Source organism: Watersipora subatra, chromosome 1 (genome assembly GCF_963576615.1).
Source record: "Watersipora subatra chromosome 1, tzWatSuba1.1, whole genome shotgun sequence".
NCBI classification, from domain to species: Eukaryota; Metazoa; Bryozoa; class Gymnolaemata; order Cheilostomatida; family Watersiporidae; genus Watersipora; species Watersipora subatra.
Window position 1 is genome coordinate 70,762,428 of NC_088708.1, and position 18,014 is coordinate 70,780,441.

General features: G+C 36.0%; 1 protein-coding gene across 1 annotated transcript in view; it reads left to right on the forward strand.

Moving 5' to 3' along the window:
- Positions 1-18,014, forward strand: part of LOC137398812 (uncharacterized) — a 25,067-nt gene continuing 7,053 nt past the window's right edge. The window contains exons 1-3 of the mRNA XM_068084991.1: positions 1-136; positions 6,235-6,527; positions 11,036-11,225. Of these exons, the coding sequence (XP_067941092.1) occupies positions 20-136; positions 6,235-6,527; positions 11,036-11,225 (600 nt within the window). The 5' untranslated portion in view covers positions 1-19. The remainder of the gene's footprint in view (positions 137-6,234; positions 6,528-11,035; positions 11,226-18,014) is intronic.

The window sequence follows — 18,014 nt, forward strand, 5'->3', positions numbered from 1 at the left end:
CGGAAAAGGCGCTGGTGTCATGGCTAGCTTTTATCACACCATCGCGGAACCTGATGATTTAGTGAAATGTCCTTACGATCCAGTTCACATGGTCAGGATGAAAAAGTTGCAATATCATTTAATGAAGTGTCGCAAGGTAACGTTTCTGATTCTTAAGCATCCCTATCAAGTATCAAACTTTGCCACGACAAATCCATCGCTTTTGTAAAACTTTATTTTTAATTTTAAGATAAATAAGACGTACGTTTCATGGTATTGAAGGGTCATTTACAAAAAAATTATTTATTATTAAAACTTGGTTTATGAAAGCAATTTTTACTTATTTTTACAATTTTTTTATATCTTTTTTAATAACTCCTGCGGAATTTTGCTTCCTTTCATTTCTAAAGTCACCTTACTGGTTGCAGATATTTGTCAAGAGTTTCTATCATCGATTTTTATCTGTTTTTATTTTTAAGTTGAGCATATTTAGTCTGCCCTGATTTATACTGTTATGGGTGGATGTGGAGAAATTATGTTATGCATAACTAATCTGAATCCACACACCACATCAGTGTTGAAATTGTTTTTTTAATTTTATTCTATTTTGACTATGTTTAGTTTGTGTACTTCTGCTTAGCTTGTGGGAACTAATTTGATTATTACTGGTACAGGTACAAGTGAAGGTGTTCAGCTGTTGTAAGCAATACCGATATTTACCAGGAAAAATCACTTCTTTATTCTATAAGTCAAACAACGAAATACACAATTGACAAAATTCTAAAACAATAATATTAATGACAAAAGATTAGAATAGCTAATGAAAGTTACATCCTTACTCATGCCTGGCCCATGTTTGTTTGATCAGTCCCGTACGGCTGTGAGTCTTGACAGTCAAACAAGAGTTGTGACAGTCCATAAGTAGAGAGTGTCGGCAGTTGAGATGGTGTAGAAAAAATGGTGTAGGTGATTGAGTGGTGTAGAAAAAACTCAGCTGATGAATTTGAATCAGGCTCCAGAGGGGGGAAGGGAGAGAGAGGCTCCTCAGCAGGCAGAGGGGAGAGCGTCCTCGCAAGAGAGATAGAGATCGATAGATGGAGATGCTGAGTCATTGGAGCTGTTCTCTTTTATAGATGTCTGGCATGTGAGATGGCTAGCCTGTGGGAGTAGGTTGAGTGTTAAGGTTCGATGCTTTATGTCAGGCGTGTGAAGATATCTTGTTTACGTAAGTCTTCAGGTGGTGCATGTGGTGTCGCCATGTAGGGTGGAGCTCGTGACTTGCTTTTGGTATCTAGGTCATGTTTGACAGGAGTGGCAGATCTATTTGTCTGTACTCATTTCATTCGTCTCTAATGTTTTTCTGGTGGTTTTGGGTGATGGTGCTTGGTAGGTTTAATTGCTTCGTCATCCTTTTCAGCACCATCTGATGCTGACGTAATTTCTATGATTAATTCCTCCAATTTTGAACATTCTAATTTGCTTTTGACGTTTTCTAATTATTGGATCTTTTGATGTCTTTGGGCGACTTGCTGCTTGTACTTATTATATGCTTATCCTGTGGCCTGGCTGCATTCTCTATTGGTGTGTTGTTTTCGAAGTATCTTCGTTCAACAATACACTCTTTATTGTTTAACTATTCGGTGCTACTAGGTTAAAGGGCAGCTAACATTAATGTTTAGGATTTTGTTATGTTACTGGATTGGGACGAAACAAAAACGAAGTCAGCTTGAAGGAGCTCATGCGATAATATTTACGTCAATATTTGTCATATCCATATATTTAATGTATTGTTGAAAACAATAGTTATATGCTACTATCGCGGTAATAGCTTGTAATAAGCATACTTGTATAATGTTATGTAAGTAAAATAAATGCTGTGAAATAGTATTTTCATTGCTCATGCTATAAATTAATGTATTATTGTCGTAACATCTCTATTGTTAAATGTTGAGTTTTGCTGCATAATTTGGTATGAAAATAGATTAACAAGCGTAGGCGCACTGCGGGCAGATTTGTTTTGTTTTTTTAATCTTTTTATGTTATAAATTACTTGTAAATGTTGTTTTTAATTTTTAACTTGATGTACTGGTCTTCCTAAACTGAGCATGTCTTCAAAGGAGGTTCAACATTGACCAAATTTATGCATTTTGAGAAAGTGATTTTAGAACAGACAAAATTAATCACAAGTAATTTTGTCATAGAAAAATTTATAATTTATCGAAACACTTTTGCATAAGCATTAGCGCAGGTCAATGACAAATTTAAATTATTATGTATCCAACTAGCCACCTGGGTTAGCGAAAATTTCATGTTATAGGTGATGCATTATTGCCACATGGTTTTTTCATTCTGAATTTTTATGGAACTGTTTTATGATTTTAAGGCAACTCAACAATCATCGCAAAAATAAATTGACTAATTATGTAATTCTGGACGCATTCTTATCGGCCTAATTTTTAAGTAAATGGAGCTTCCCGCAAAGGCCAAGGTGCCAAGATGCGTAACTGTATTTATATGGTTTCCTGTTAAGGCTGACATGTTATAATGCCAAAAATAGTTTCTCAAATAGAAAAGGGATAAACTCTACAATAAAATTTACACTCATCAACTATATACAAAAGTATTATTTTTAAATTGTTTTTACTAAAAATAGTCGTGTAAAGCCAAATAATCAACACAAAAATTCAAAATTGTTTTTAAATTAAAAACTAGATTTCTAATGAGCGTTAAGAGGTGCCTCAAACTGTGTAGAGTTCGTTGTAGGGGCTTTTAGGCTGCTTGAGCATAGGTGGTACCATCGTGAGACGAACATAATTGATTGACTGAATATTATTGGCATAGTGTTTTAACAAATTATATATACTAGTACTGCACCCTGGCAGCCCAAATTATATATACTAGTACTGCACCCTGGTAGCCTCGAGCGCCATGAGGGATCATCCGGTGTGACAATAAAGCACTGGGAATAATTACATGTATATTCACAGTAGTTCTAAAGTTTTTTAAGTTAATGATTGGACCAGGTGGGAATGTGCTGGCCAATGATGTTGAATGTTACGGGTTCGACTCCTGTATGATACAATGTTTTCTCCCAATTTCCCCGCTATAGCTTTGGATGTATGGACACGACTCTTTTTATAATAAAGACTAGCGGAATGGCCGGCGTTGCACGGGTATTAAAAATCAGCTTATAAGCAGTGACAGGTATTGTAGTTGCCTGCCACTTGCCATTAGCCTAGCACATCGTCAATGATTAATTTGAGTAAACTAGTAGCGTAACCTATTGCTAGACTTACTAGTAAGAACCATGAGAGCAAGCATAAGTTGACGTTGCGCCATAACGCAGAGCGGTATGAGGATTTTCACCCACATAGCAACATACATGTATATTGCTCAATGAATCCATCAATCTCGCGTATCTCAATGGGTTAGCATATCGTATGGAGAACAGGAGGTTCCGAGATTAAATCTTCTGCGGTACGGATTCTTCATTCCAAGCTTTTAAGAGCTATAGCTGGACAAACTGAAACGCACACGCGCGCACACACACACAAACTTTGAGGTTTATATATATATATATATAAACCTCAAATATATATATATTTGAGGTTTATATATATATAAAAAACATATATATATATTTATTTATGTATATGTTTTTGAACATTTGTAGCTAATTTTAGTTTATAAAATAAAATCAAAATGGGAAAGAAGTTTATTATTGCACACTCATCTAGCTTAAACCCATAACCCACTGAGTACTTGGATATATGACTCCAGTTGACTTTCCAGCAAAAAGAAGATTAAGACAATTGCAGATGGATTTTACTATGAAATAATTTCTTTATGGAATTATGTTTGATTATTTGAGCTATGCTGATCAATGTTGGCATGACTTATGTAATCAGTATATCGCTGTCTCTCTGTCTTATTGAGTTCGTATTTGTAATTATTATTGTAGATTAATAAATAAGGTAGACAAGAAATTAATAGTAGATACAGTTACTATCAAGAATAACTTATGAAACAACTAATACATTATGTTATGCGTAACGATCAACTGCTATAAAAATAACATAAAAAACATATATGTATACATAGTTTTTGCAAGCAACTGTTTCTAGGAACATTTGAAACGTTCTCTATGCATATACAGGTATAAATATATATTTTATATGTAGGATAACTAACTTATTATAATTTTACGTATATATACATGTATATCTATAAATATGTACATAGATTTATATATATATAAATCTGAAAGTTAGTCATCGTCTGTTCAGATGTCTGTCTGTCCAGTTATAGCTATTAGAATCTTATAGTGAACTGGGGTGCTGGATTTGAACTCACGGAGATTGCAACCACAACGAGCTATACAGTCCTTAGCGTTCTATCGATCTTCTCGTACACGTAGGGGCCTATACCCTTTTCTCGATTGCACATGCTAATTGACATATTAATTGAAACTATGAATTTTACTATCTCTCTGAAACACGATGCTTTTTCGTGTTTCTGTTAACTTCTATTGCCAGTTTTTTGTAAGGTTCAATTGCTAAATCGCGGCAAAGACTAATATTTTTCACGCGGACAATTGTATTATCTCGAGCAAGCATAGCCTCTACGTTCTCTCTCCATTCGGGCAGACAAAGTACCAGACAAGACAGTCCGATGTCTCATTTTTAAATTTGTACCAGTATCGAGAGGTACCAGTATCGTCATATTCAAAGTTTTAATGGATAGCTTCTGCTGGAACAGTGACTTTTTATATGCATGCACGCACACACACACACTTCTATGCAAGAATTGTTATTATTAATTCAACATATTCAGGTTTTTGATTTTGTTTTCTCAGTTCGTATTTATGGTATCATAACCAAACCATCTTTTACTATAATCGTAGCAAAGCAGACTTAATTTATCTACTACTTGCTAATTATATTAGATTTACATTTAAACAGTTTTGTATTTGCTTTATTTTGTTTCTCAATTTATTTGACCTGCACAAAACATTTTCCTCGTGATATGAAGTTTGAAAGTTACCGTTGTTTGACAAAGTTTGAAAACCTTTACAGTTGTTTTATTATTTCTTTTAATTTATTCAAACTGCACAGAACACTTTTCTCATGATATAAAGTTTGAAAGTTAGAATGGCAACTGTTGTTATATGTTAAGTAAAAATAACCTTTTTGTGCAACGACTTTTATATTCGGGCAACGCCAGGCATTCACCTAGTACAGACATACAATTATAAGTAGTTATCCTAAATTTATGTTCAAAAGTAATTCTATGGCTAAACATAAGCGACATTAGGTAAAATTAGAAGCTGCAAAAAGTACTCAACACTAACAGTAAGTGGGGTAGTTGTTTGACTGGAGCATATCTGGAAAGTCCAATTTTTCTTCACTATTAAACCTGTCAAATCTGTTTTACGATGTTGCTCATCCGGTGTTTTCGTTTGAAATTTCAAACAGAGACACCTGTCGAGTGACACCGCCAGATATATATACATGTATTATATACTGTATATATATATATATATATACATATATATATATATATATATACATATATATATACATATATATATATATATATACATATATATATATATGTATATATATATATATATATATACATATATATATATATATAACTAGCCTTAATAGACATTTTTAGATGCGACTTGTTTGACCCTTGCCGGTCAAACGTCTAAACACAGTAGCTATGTATATTTCAGGTGTGCAGACAACTCTCCGCTTTAACTTTTTATAGAAATTTCAGCCGTTAGAATATTTAGAATTCTGGTAGTAGCAGTCGAAGAACGATCACTCACAAAAACATCGCATGACCTCATTTTTACAATTTATCACTGTGCTAAAGTATACAATTTTAAGAAGACCTTTTACCTTGTTAATGTTTTCTACAATTTTTGATTTTAATCCATCATGATACTGAATTCCCATGTATTTCCGTAATGATACATCAGCTCTTCCTGAAGACCACTATCTCAGCCATGTATTTGTAAGACCTAGGCTATGTTTGCTAAGACCTAGGCTATGTTTGCTAAGACCTAAGGCTATGTTTGCATGGTAGAATGTCTGAGCTAAAATCTTAGTGACTCAAGCAGTAATCAAGCACCTCGTTTGTTTGCATCAATTGTAAAAGATGCGTGTAGATGTTGGTCGGTGCAGCTAGCATCACACAGACTACCTTTCTGATATTTTTATTCTATTCTACTGATCTTTTTCACAGAACTTCCCGAATCGTCAAATGTCAAGCTGTCCGTTTAATGCTGGGCATATTGTACCCGAGGCCGAGCTGCGCTTCCACATGAACTCCTGTCCCGACAAACACGCCATGACCCTGCTACACCAGGAGCACGAAGTCGAAGGATGGACAAAAGGAAATACCGACGTGCCTACTTATTTCCCTGATGTGGGTATCCCCGAAAGTACGGAGGATTGGGACGCCGAAGTGTCGGTGCCACGGATAGGTGTGCAGGCGAGAGACGTGGCAGGCATTGGCTATCACAAGCCTCTTGTCGGGTGGGTAGAGGGACACTACATTCTTAAGTTAAATAACATCAAAAACTCACGTAACTTTTAGCTTAGATACCTATGTACCATTCTTGTTGTTATTTTTTAAAAGATTTATTTAAAAAATCTATTATTAAAATCTATATTTAAATTGCAAGAAGTGAAGTAAACCTATCAGACAAGTATTGCCAAGCTATACGGACGTTTTTTGTTTGTGAAAGTAACAACTGGTTGACTAGCGGATGAGCTCTATATGTAGCGCATGTGGCATATTTTCCCTCGACAGCTGTGCAGGTGTATAACAGCTTAACAACATGGAATTTCAAGAAAGCTGTAGTAATTTCCTGTGTGGTGAGAAATGCGAATTGACCTGACTTCGGATAACAATTTCAGTTTCTACCACTCGTAGACGATGTAAAACATTACAATGATAAATATTATGGCCATTGACTTGCAGTTGTGTCGTAACTGAGTTTGTTTTTCGCTTTTTCTAACCGTTTTAAAACATTTGAAAGCTGCAGGCGATAGAAACCTGTTATGGCAGCGTTTTCCATTGAGACCCTTACGAAGCTTTTAAACATGGTTTTGTTTTCAACATTTTTTATTTGGGGTAAATGTCAACACAGCAACCTTGGTTTCATGACTGGTTTTCAAAAGATAAATTTTTAAAGGTCACTTTCATTTTTTCCATATTTTCTTTTTATTAACATTCAGCCATATCCATCTGATTAGTAGTGTTGATAAACATCGAGCTGAGTGAAGTTAATTTTACTGCGTTACCGGCATCACCATGGCAACCGGCAACTAGATGACTTCTCTATACGATATACATGTATTCAGTATTATTGATAGCATTCGCTGATTGCACTGTTTTTATTGCAGGCATCTATTCTCCAGGAAAGGATAGATAGATTTTTTATGAAGTATTTTTGAAAGGAAGTGCAAATTGTTTACTGGTCTTAAAATGAATATAAACATAATTATTTACTATTCGCAACCTTTTGGTAATTTTGTTACATAAATTAATCCATCGTGTAAAAGGATGTATTTTGAACGCTGATAAATGTAAATAAGGGTTACTTTTCCATGTAACCTTCTTTGGCCTATTCATGTTTTGACCGAAGTTGTTTTCGTTTTGTATTATAACTGAGAATAACCGTAGTCGCTGCCTTGGTAACTGTCTCTGGTAGTTTTAAAGTTGAGTCGGAGTAGAGGCTTTCATGATAGGACAAGGTATTTGATTGACTCCTGAAGACATGTCTAGGGACATATTTATTCTACAATTTTGTACAGAGAAAATTAAAGCTTCACTTCCAAGTTCTCTAATGCTTTGTATAAGTAACTGCTGACCCCAGTAATTGCTGACCCCAGTAATTGCTGACACCAGTAATCCAGTAATTTAGTTAGTCTGTGTGTCTGTCCTTTAAAAACGATGAGAGCTTAGACTCACCTCTTTTTCTTTGCCGTAAATGTACTTATTGTTACGGTATCCGCTACTGTATCCGCGGATGTCACTTTCGCCAATTTTTAAAGTAGGGAAAGTTCTGTAGATCTGTTGTAGCGCATGAGATGAGGAAATAATAAAATACTGTGACATTTTTTTGCTTCAAAAGAACTCATCGGCTCGACGCAATATTTACTTTTTGGTGTGAATTAATATTTTAGGGTGTTCGCCCCTTCCTCACTTTATTTATGGCTGCCAAAACACTCCGGCAGTATGGGCACAGCCAGTGTGACAGTCTCACTCGCGGAGACATGATGGGGTTATCCGCGATGGCCGTGTCACATAGCGAGGTAGCGATCTAATTAATCTTTGTGCAGTCCAAAGCTCACTGGTCACTTTCTGTATAAAATGACTGCCCCATATTTTGATATAAAAAAGAATGGATTTTACTTGATGACAGTAAAGGTCAAGTACTGTGGTTACAAGTGCTAAACATCTTTGTAATAATTAAGCTGGAGTATAATACTTGTCATGGACATTCTTTGGATACATCAAAACTGATGAAGTGGATTGCTTCGAGGTATTTTTGCAGCATTTATTTTATATATCTGTGTTATACCTGTCGCATCACCCGACATCTTTTCTCGTCCTGGTCGTATGATACTGAAATGGTTACTTCTAAAATTGAGATGCTTTATCTGAACCCTTGTGTCACGTAACCTTTTATCTAGTGTCGCATAACCTTTTTCTTGTATCGCATAGCCTTCTCTAGTGTCACATAACCTTCTCCTAGTGCAGGGGTTTGCAACCTTTTCCACTCAAAGAGCTATTTTGACTCGTTTTCCGCAGGAAAGAAAGCAGTGGGCCACAAAGAAAATTCTAGCCACAAAGACCCTTTAATATTTTAAATTAAAAAATAAATACTACATGTAACATTTTTATTTAGCTTTTACTGCTTTCATACCATGTTTACAGCAAAAAAGGAAAAGGTGTGGCATGTATAATGATTTAACTGCTGAGAAAACAAAATTACACTTTTGCAAACAATGAAATAGCTTATAGTAACTAGAATGTAGCGTGAAAATATTATGTTGTTTTTAGGGTTACTTTCAACTTTCAAGAAAGATTGGAACTTCATGTTTAATCCAGTCCTTCTTTTAACAATACGCCAAACTTAAATTTTAACTGCAGCAAATTTGCTACATTTATTCTGCATGCTGTCACTTGGCGCGGACAGTGAGTAAGCTGTCAGCATGAATAAAAAAGACAATTTATTCAAACAATGACAATATGAGTACAGTATATGCAACATGGACAATTAAAATATTAAGCCATTATACTTGGTTAATGTGGTTTCTGCTCCTGGATCACAATTTCAGTTTTATTTTCAAAGTCTGTGAACAGATGCTTAGAAATCTTAATGAATGATTCTTTTATATATACAGTCAAACATGGATAACTCGAACTTCACGGGACCGAGGGAAAGTGTTCGAATTATCAGAGCGTTCAAGTTATCAAAGCACTGTCACAAGTCCATATATTTACTTATTTATTAGTAGATACATGTACATATACAAACTATAGTATAAATCAAAAGCACAAATGGCTTGTTTCCAATTAAATGCTTCTAATGTAAAGTTTAAAATGTTTTTATCAAAAAGTATAGAGATTTTTCTATCACTTGAGATTGGTTTGTTGTTTGAGGTGATGTTATTGCCAGGACGTTTTTTAGATTGACATTGGCAAAACTTGATCGTTGTTGAAATGCTCAAAAGAAAAAGACATCTTTTTCTTTTGAGCATTTTACCCACGATCAATTTTGCCGATTTTTCTTGAAGTTTATGCAAAGATTACCTCACTTTACCTTGCTTCCGAAGGGCGATCGCTAAGCGGATGTTTGGTATAAATCAAATTTCACCAAACCTTTAGAAAAGTCGTTGACAAACATATTTTGCCGACGGTGGTAATAACGACGCTTATGAATTACGAAAAGTTGAGGTTTACCTCTATGGCTTGGAATAAAGTGATTTTCTAAAGCGATAACAACCGTTTCAGTAGCCGTTGGGCAAAAAACAGTTCGAGTTAACAGTGTTGAGTTCGAGTTATCTATAGCAATATATCATTACGTGGGAACGGACCAAAGAAACCGTTCGAATTAACCATGTGTTCGAGCTAACTGTGGGCGAGTTATCCATGTTTGACTGTATATATATTCTCCTTCAATGAACGGCTTTTCATGCCTGACTATTTCTTGAGCGGCCATAGAACTAGCATATGTAGATAATATTGCGGCTTCACCCACTTTTTGAAATGATTTTTGTCCAAATGAGCCTTACACATTAGTTCCCAAATGGCCTTTTATCTCTCATCTCCCTCTGGATATTTTTGAGCAAATGCTTCGTGTTTATTCTAAAAGTGTCTTGCGACATTTGACTTTTTGTGGTTGCAAATTTCTCATTACATATTAAGCAAACTGGTGAACTAGTCTCATCAGCAGTAAAAGCAAACGAACCAGTCCATGTAGGATTAAATGTTCTATTTTTCTCTGTCACTTTTCTTAGTATTCGCCATGGGTTTGCCTACCTGGAGTAAAAAAAATCAAGAAGTGTCGTGCTGGCTGGTGTAATTTTAGCAGTTTTCTTGGCGCATGAATAATGACGCATGACAAGCGACAATGTTTGATTTATCACCATAATTATAGTTTTTTAAATTATATTACAAAATCTAGTAATTAAAAATTCTATATTTTTATGAATTACTTGGCATATGGGAGAAAAAGGAAAAAATTCCAAAGTCAGAGGGAGCCGCAGCGAGGGGATGAAAGAGCTGCATGCGGCTCCGGAGCCACAGGTTGCTGACCCCTGCCCTAGTGCCACGTGACCTTCACATGAATGACCATAAAGTTTAGGTTTCACTCTTGTTTAAAGCCCTGCTTATGTGTCTGCTTTTACCTAGGCAGTTCTTTTACTGATTCTGTGTGTAGCTCTTGCCTATGCGAGCTTTACACTCAAACATGCAAGCATGGTCTTTTTATAGTCATCTTCTAAGAACTGGTGTTTCTGACATTTTATAGGCTGCAAAGGGCCCAGAAGAAAGCCTACTATGACAACCTGCGGAGAGGGGATGAGGAGGCAAATGTAAAACTGTTTGAGGACATGAACATGGTTGACAATGATGAGCAAGATGACTCTGGTCTCATCGGCAACAAATCTACCGCTGTCGATGTAGAGCACCGACCTGCAACAGCACCAGTTACCTTTGCTGTGAGTCTGGCGTAGCCAATATTTTCATTTCCCACCACATTAACATGTATGTACATCTAGTGTTCATAGTTAATAACACGACTATGTTTGCTCACTATTTTTTGCAGTATCACTTTCTGGAAGCAAATATTCATGGTTGATCAACACTTCCAGGTTCATTAATTAGCATATTAGTAGTGGCAGCATTTTCTCAGTATAAATATAATATATATATACAGCGAAACATGGATAACTCGCCCTCAGATATATCGAACACATGGTTAACTCGAATGGATTTGCTTGGTCCGTTTCCACGCAATGATAAATGGCTTTATATAACTCGACCTCGGCACCGTTAACTCGAACAGTTTTTTGCCGAATTCACAAACGTAGTTTCCGTTCAATTTATTTCGAAGGAGTTTTCACTAGTCGCGGAGCTGAGACTACTCTGCTTTTTTAACGAAAGCGCTTTTTATACGCGTATAGTGTACATATAATTTCCCCCGTACCGTATAATAAAACCGAAAAAGAAATCGTATAAAAATGATTAATAGGGTCGCTAAGACGTTCGCTTAGTTACGGCCAAGCTATAAACATCATAAGGTATTAGCGATAAAAATTTAATAAAGATAGACACAGCATGCAAAATACATATTGTAACAGTGATTATATGCGGATACATAAAGATAAAATGTCACAAATAGGCTCGTGGCTTGGCGTCCGCTACAACAGACATCCGCTTTACGATGGCATCACACAAGCAAAGAAAAGCGTAGAAACCTTCTGACAAACTTAAAGTACTCGAGGAAATCGAAGCAGGACAAAAGCTATCAGCATTATCAAAAAGAGAAAATCTTCCAGAAAGTACAGTGTCAACATGGATTAAACAAAAAGAAAGAATAAGATCGTTATGTGACCAAAGTTCATCAAGGCTAAGAGATCGTTCAACGTCGCACAATGATTTGGATGGTGTGTTATTGACTTGGTTTAGACAAGTGCGTAGTGAAGGCGTACCTATTGATGGGCCAATTTTGTTAGAAAAGGCTAACAAGTTTATACAGGATTTAGGAAAGGATACTACTGTTTCTCGCGGTTGGATCGACAGGTGGAAGAAAAGGCATTCTTTTGGCAGTCAGATAGTTGTTTGAGAGTCAGCTGCAGTTAATGTTGGAGAAGTGGAAAAGTGGAAAGAAGAGGTGCTTACTCCATTACTTCAAACGTACACTTATGATGACATATTCAATACGGACGAAACCGGGTTGTTTTACAAGCTAATGGTTGACAAAACGTTGCACTTTAAAGGGGAGAAGTGTAGTGGAGGGAAGTTGTCAAAAGAAAGACTGACTGTGGCACTTTGCGCTAATATTTCGGGCACCGAGAAGGAAGTTCCTATTGTAATAGGAAAGTTCAAAAATCCCCGCTGTTTTAAAAATGTTACTAACCTTCCATGTCAGTATTATCACAATAAGAAGGCTTGGATGGTGAGTGACATCCTTCAAACATGGGTAAGAGATTTTGATCGCCGGATGACCAGAAAAAACAGAAAAGTGCTTCTCATCATTGACAACTGTCCAGCACACCCAACTATGAATGGGCTTATGTCAATCAGGCTTTTATTCACACCACCCAATACCACAAGCGTGCTGCAACCTATGGACCAAGGAATCATTCGAACTTTTAAATCTTACTATCGTCAGCAAGTTTTGCAATTCACTGTTGATTACATTGACACTCATGGAAAGAAGCCAGATGCTTCTATCAATGTTTTGCAAGCAATACGCTGGGTGGACAGAGCATGGAGCCGTGTCACAAAAGAAACGATTGCCAACTGTTTTCACCACGGGTTTGGTCATACCAACCTTGATCAAACAGATGCGACTTCAACTGCTGATGATAATGAAGAAGGTGACACTGTGAGAAATCTAAATCTTCTACTACACACCATAGATTCCACATCAAATGTGACAGCAAGTAAGTAATCTTGAAATAGCCAATGCTGTTACATTATTATGAACTCGACCCGATAAAGGGCTAAATTCATGACTGTCTAAGGTGCCTAACAAATGTTTTGAAAATAGTGTTACTTTAGCTTAAATTCAAGTTTGGTTTTGCAGATGAGCTTTTAGTGGTTGATGCAGACATTACTGTTGCTGAGCATTGGAGGGATGCAGAGATTGTGCAGTCCGTGACATATTGTGGTACTCTCGGTGAGTCCGATAGAGAGGATGAGGCTGAGATTGTTGAAGCTGATCCACCTACCTTGGCTGATGCAAACAACGCTTTAGATGTCCTCAGACATTTTATAGATACGAGAGAGTGCAAGGACTATAATAACTGTTTAAAATCTATCTACTATATAAACGGCAATCGTTGTCTATCTGTCTGTCTGTCTGTCTATCTTTCCGCCTTACAGAGTACCGTACTTTTCGGACTATTAGCCGCTACTAGGTATCTAGGGCGCGTTAACGGGAATCTCTGGTTAGTACACGCCTCTATTATACATAGGGTAACCTAATAATCGTTTGCCGTTGTCACACAAAAATGACGTAATAATTACAACTCTTTTAGCTACATGACACGCGATGCTTTTTTGTCCTTGACGTATTAGGGCTAATTTATTTTCGGCAAAACGTTATCGACATTAGACTCTTTCGATATTAGAATTTGGCGATTAAATTTTACTAATTTTATGAAACGCGATGCCGTTTTTGTGAACCTCTATTTCTGACTTTTCTTGAGGCTCAATTGCTAATCGCTGTAAGGTCACTACTTTTCACGCGGACAATTGTAGTACCTCGAACAGGAATAGCGTTTAGATTCTCTCACCTTCGATCAGACAAAGACACTACAATATTTTATTTTTGCATAACATATCGTCGTATCAGTATCGTCGTAGTCAGAGTTTTGATGGATAGCTATTGGTGGAACAGTAACATTTTTATACACACACTTTTATGCGAGAATTGTTATTATTAATTCAACATATTCACGAATTTTATTTTGTTTTCTCAGTTCGTATTAGTTGTATCATTACCGAATCATATCATATTGTAATCGTAGCAAAACAGACTCAATTTAGCTATTACTTGCTAATTATTTCACTGTTACATCTAAACCCTTTATAGTCGTTTTATTTTTAAAATTGATTTGACCTGCACGAAACATTTTTCTCATGATATGAAGTTTAAAAGTTGTTTGACAAAGTAAGTTTGAAAACCTTTACAGTTGTTTTAGGTAGAATGGCAAATGTTGTTATATGCTAAATACTAGTGCTGGGCACGAGTACTTCTTGGTCAACGGGTTTAGACCCGTCCCCTTCTGTTCGGGTTTTTCGAGTATCGGGTAGCTAGTAGTGCTAGGCTCGGGTATTTTTTTGCCTACGGGTTTTTCGAGTATCGGGTTTATTGATATGAAATATGGAGTTTATGTTTAAATTTTCTTAACAGATATATCTTCAAATTTACAAAGCAATCATATTTCTTTTCAATTTATTTATCATTTTTCAGTTTTTATTGACTGACATTCGTACTTGCAGCGTTAACAGGTGAATTGTTAAACAGTCAAGATAGTCTGGTGCTACAGGGCATTTTCGTGTCAACAGGTGGCAGAAGATAGGGTCTATGGTAGCTTAATACTTAAGCATGTTCTATGTACCTCTGACTTTTTGTAGATGGTGCTCCAAATATAAAAAACTTTTACATTATCGACTTTTTCCGTTAGTAAGGCTTGTTGGCTTAGTAAAACTTGGTTATAATGAATTATGTAATCCATCATAGCTAGCTGTGGTAATCAATTTAAACAGAGTTATTAAATTTTCACCGCTACTATCAACGCTGATAGCTGTTTCTAACAAGGCGATAGCGGAAACAGACTAAGGACCTATGTGTTATCGGTGATAGCGAACACGCGCCGTATTAAAAATGGCATAGATTTGTTTACGAAGCCGATTTGGCTAATTGCGCAAATAAAATGTGATGTAAGTATTTCTTCTCACCTTTTAATGACAAGTAATCACTGCTTGACTACAATATTTCATAGGCATAGTAAATAAGGTATGATGTATTTTATTCTATCTATTAAATTAAAGACTCGTTAAACTCTATTGTCATGCCTCCTTAGCAAAAATGACACAGAGATGCCCTGTGGTCCCAGACTAAGAGCGCAGGATGCAATAGACCGAGTCTGTGTTAACACTACCCGACGGATCCGTGTACCAAAACCCGAACTTGAAAGTCAAAACCCGAACCCGAAGGACCGGAATACCCGAAATCTCTATTACCCGATACTCGAGAGAAGATAAACCCGCGAGTTCAACGAGTATTACTACCCGTGCCCAGCACTACTAAATACAAATCAATTTTCTGTTCAGTTTTTTATTACCCGGGCTATGCTGGGTTGTACAGCTAGATGTATTAGCTTACACATTTTTCCTTTTAAACCTAACCAATTAGTTTTTTGTAATTAATTTCACATTTTACAACAAACATTTGTAAGATTACTGTAAGATTTATCATGTAAAATTGTAAGTATCAGTTATTCTCCACTCTCTTATATTTACATACATTTACATACTTTGAGAAATATACATATATAGAAGATATATAATTTTAAATTCTCTTACATTTAAAAACTTCTTATGACTTTTGAATAATAGGTTTTATAAAGTTTGTATAACTTTTATAATATAGGTTTTTTAAAGTTTGTTTCGTCGTTGTTATTATTTCAACTTGCATTCTTTTAACATAAATTGAGTATCATGTTTGAAGTTAAAACATTATTCATTTTCCTATCACTGTTATTATTACTTGATTAGTTTCCAATATTTATTATTAATATTATTCTTTTATTCAACCATTTTTAGCAGGCATTGTTCTAATAAAATTTCAACTACAAAATACTATGATATTCTGTCATATTTTTTAATATCGTCGTATTCAAAGAATTGATGGATAGTTTCTGGTGGAACAGTAACCTTCTTATGCTCACACACTTATATGCAAGAATTGTTATTATTGATTCAACATATTCACGAATTTTATTTTGTTTTCTCAGTTTGTATTAATTGTATCATTACCGTATCATCTTTTATTGTAATTGTTGCAAAACCGACTTAATTTAGCTATTACTTGCTAATTATTTGAAATTTACATCTAATCCCTTTTACCATTGTTTTATTTTTTTTAATTTATTAGACTGGCAGAAAACCTTTTCCTCATGATATGAAGTTTGAAAGTTACAGTTGTTTGACAAAGTTTGATAAACTTTACAATTGTTTTTATTTTCTCTTAAATTATTTCAATTACACGAAACACTTTTCTCATGATAGGTTACCTATCATGTTTTCTCATGTTACCTATGTAGTTTGAATGTTAGAATGGCAAATGTTGTTATATATGTTAAATACAAACAGATTTTCTGTGCAAAGACATTTTTATTACCCGGGTACAAGTACAGCTTATGGTGTAAAATGTTGAAAAAATACTTTACCAAAGTTGTTTTCTTGCCTTAAAGCGGATTAAAATTTACATTCTTTTATTTTAATGGGAAAAATTGTTTCGGATCTCGAACTCCTGGAACTGATTATGTTCGAGAACTGAGGTTCCACTATACGTTATCAAAAGATCGCTGAAAGTTATGAAGTTTTAAATTTACATTGGTTTGAAAACCTTTCCAGTTGTTTTATTTACTTTTAAATCAGTTGTCCTGCACAAAACCTTTTCCTCATGATAAGAAGTTTGAAAGTTGTAGTTGTTTGAAAAAGTTTGAAAACCTTTACAGTTGTTTTATTTTCTCTCTTAATTTATTTCAACTACACAAAACACTTCTTTCATGATATGTAGTTTGAAAGTTATAATGGCAAATGTTGTTATATGTTAAATACAAATCAATTTTGTGTGCAAAGTCTTTTTTACTACCCGGGCAACGCCGGGTAGCACAGCTAGGCTTGGGGCCGTGGCGCCACTCGGGGATGCGCGGTAGACCTTTTTCGCCCTGAGTACAGCGAGAATCTCCAGGCGCGGCTTTCCAGATGAATGAGTTGACGAGTGCGAGGTGATTGATTTAAAAGCGATTGAGTGCTAGGCGATTGATTGCGAGTGCAAGGCAATTGGTTGCGAGACGATTGGTTGCGAGTGCAAGGTGACTGATTGCAAGGCGAGTGGGAGGTGATTGCAAGGCGAGTGCGAGGCGATTAATTGCGAGGAGAGTGCAAGGCGATTGATTGCGAGCCGCGGAGGCTGATTTAGTGCGAGGCGGGTGCGGGCCGATTGATTGCGAGGCGATTGATTGCGAGGCGATTGCGAGGCGACTGCAAGAGCGCGATTGTCAACTGCTCAGCGGGTAAAGACTGGTCAGCCGAAGCGGGGGCTCAGCGGCAGAAGTGCGCGATCGTCAACTGCAAATATAGATGAGGGTGAACGGATGCATGAATCTAGACACATGAGTCTAGAATATTTACTAGATTTTACATGCATCTAGCTGTAAGACACATTGTAGATTTCCATTGTCCTCCCCAACATTGACATGCATATGTGCATACATACTCAGATCAGGACAACAATTTCAGTAGACTGCATATTTGGAGTTGTTTTACCGTATGAAAGACAACTCTCAATAAATCTTATGCTGCCTGTGAATCTGCTCCTGTAGGCGAGTAATGCAGCTAGTTTCTACAATAAGTCACACTGTTGATCTTTGTCAAAAAAATACCTTGTCACAGACTACACTCGATAAGTTTTTTAAATGAAACAACTGATCAGATGTAAAGCATGCTTTTTTGCATTGGTCATAAATGTTTAGTTATGTCCAGTT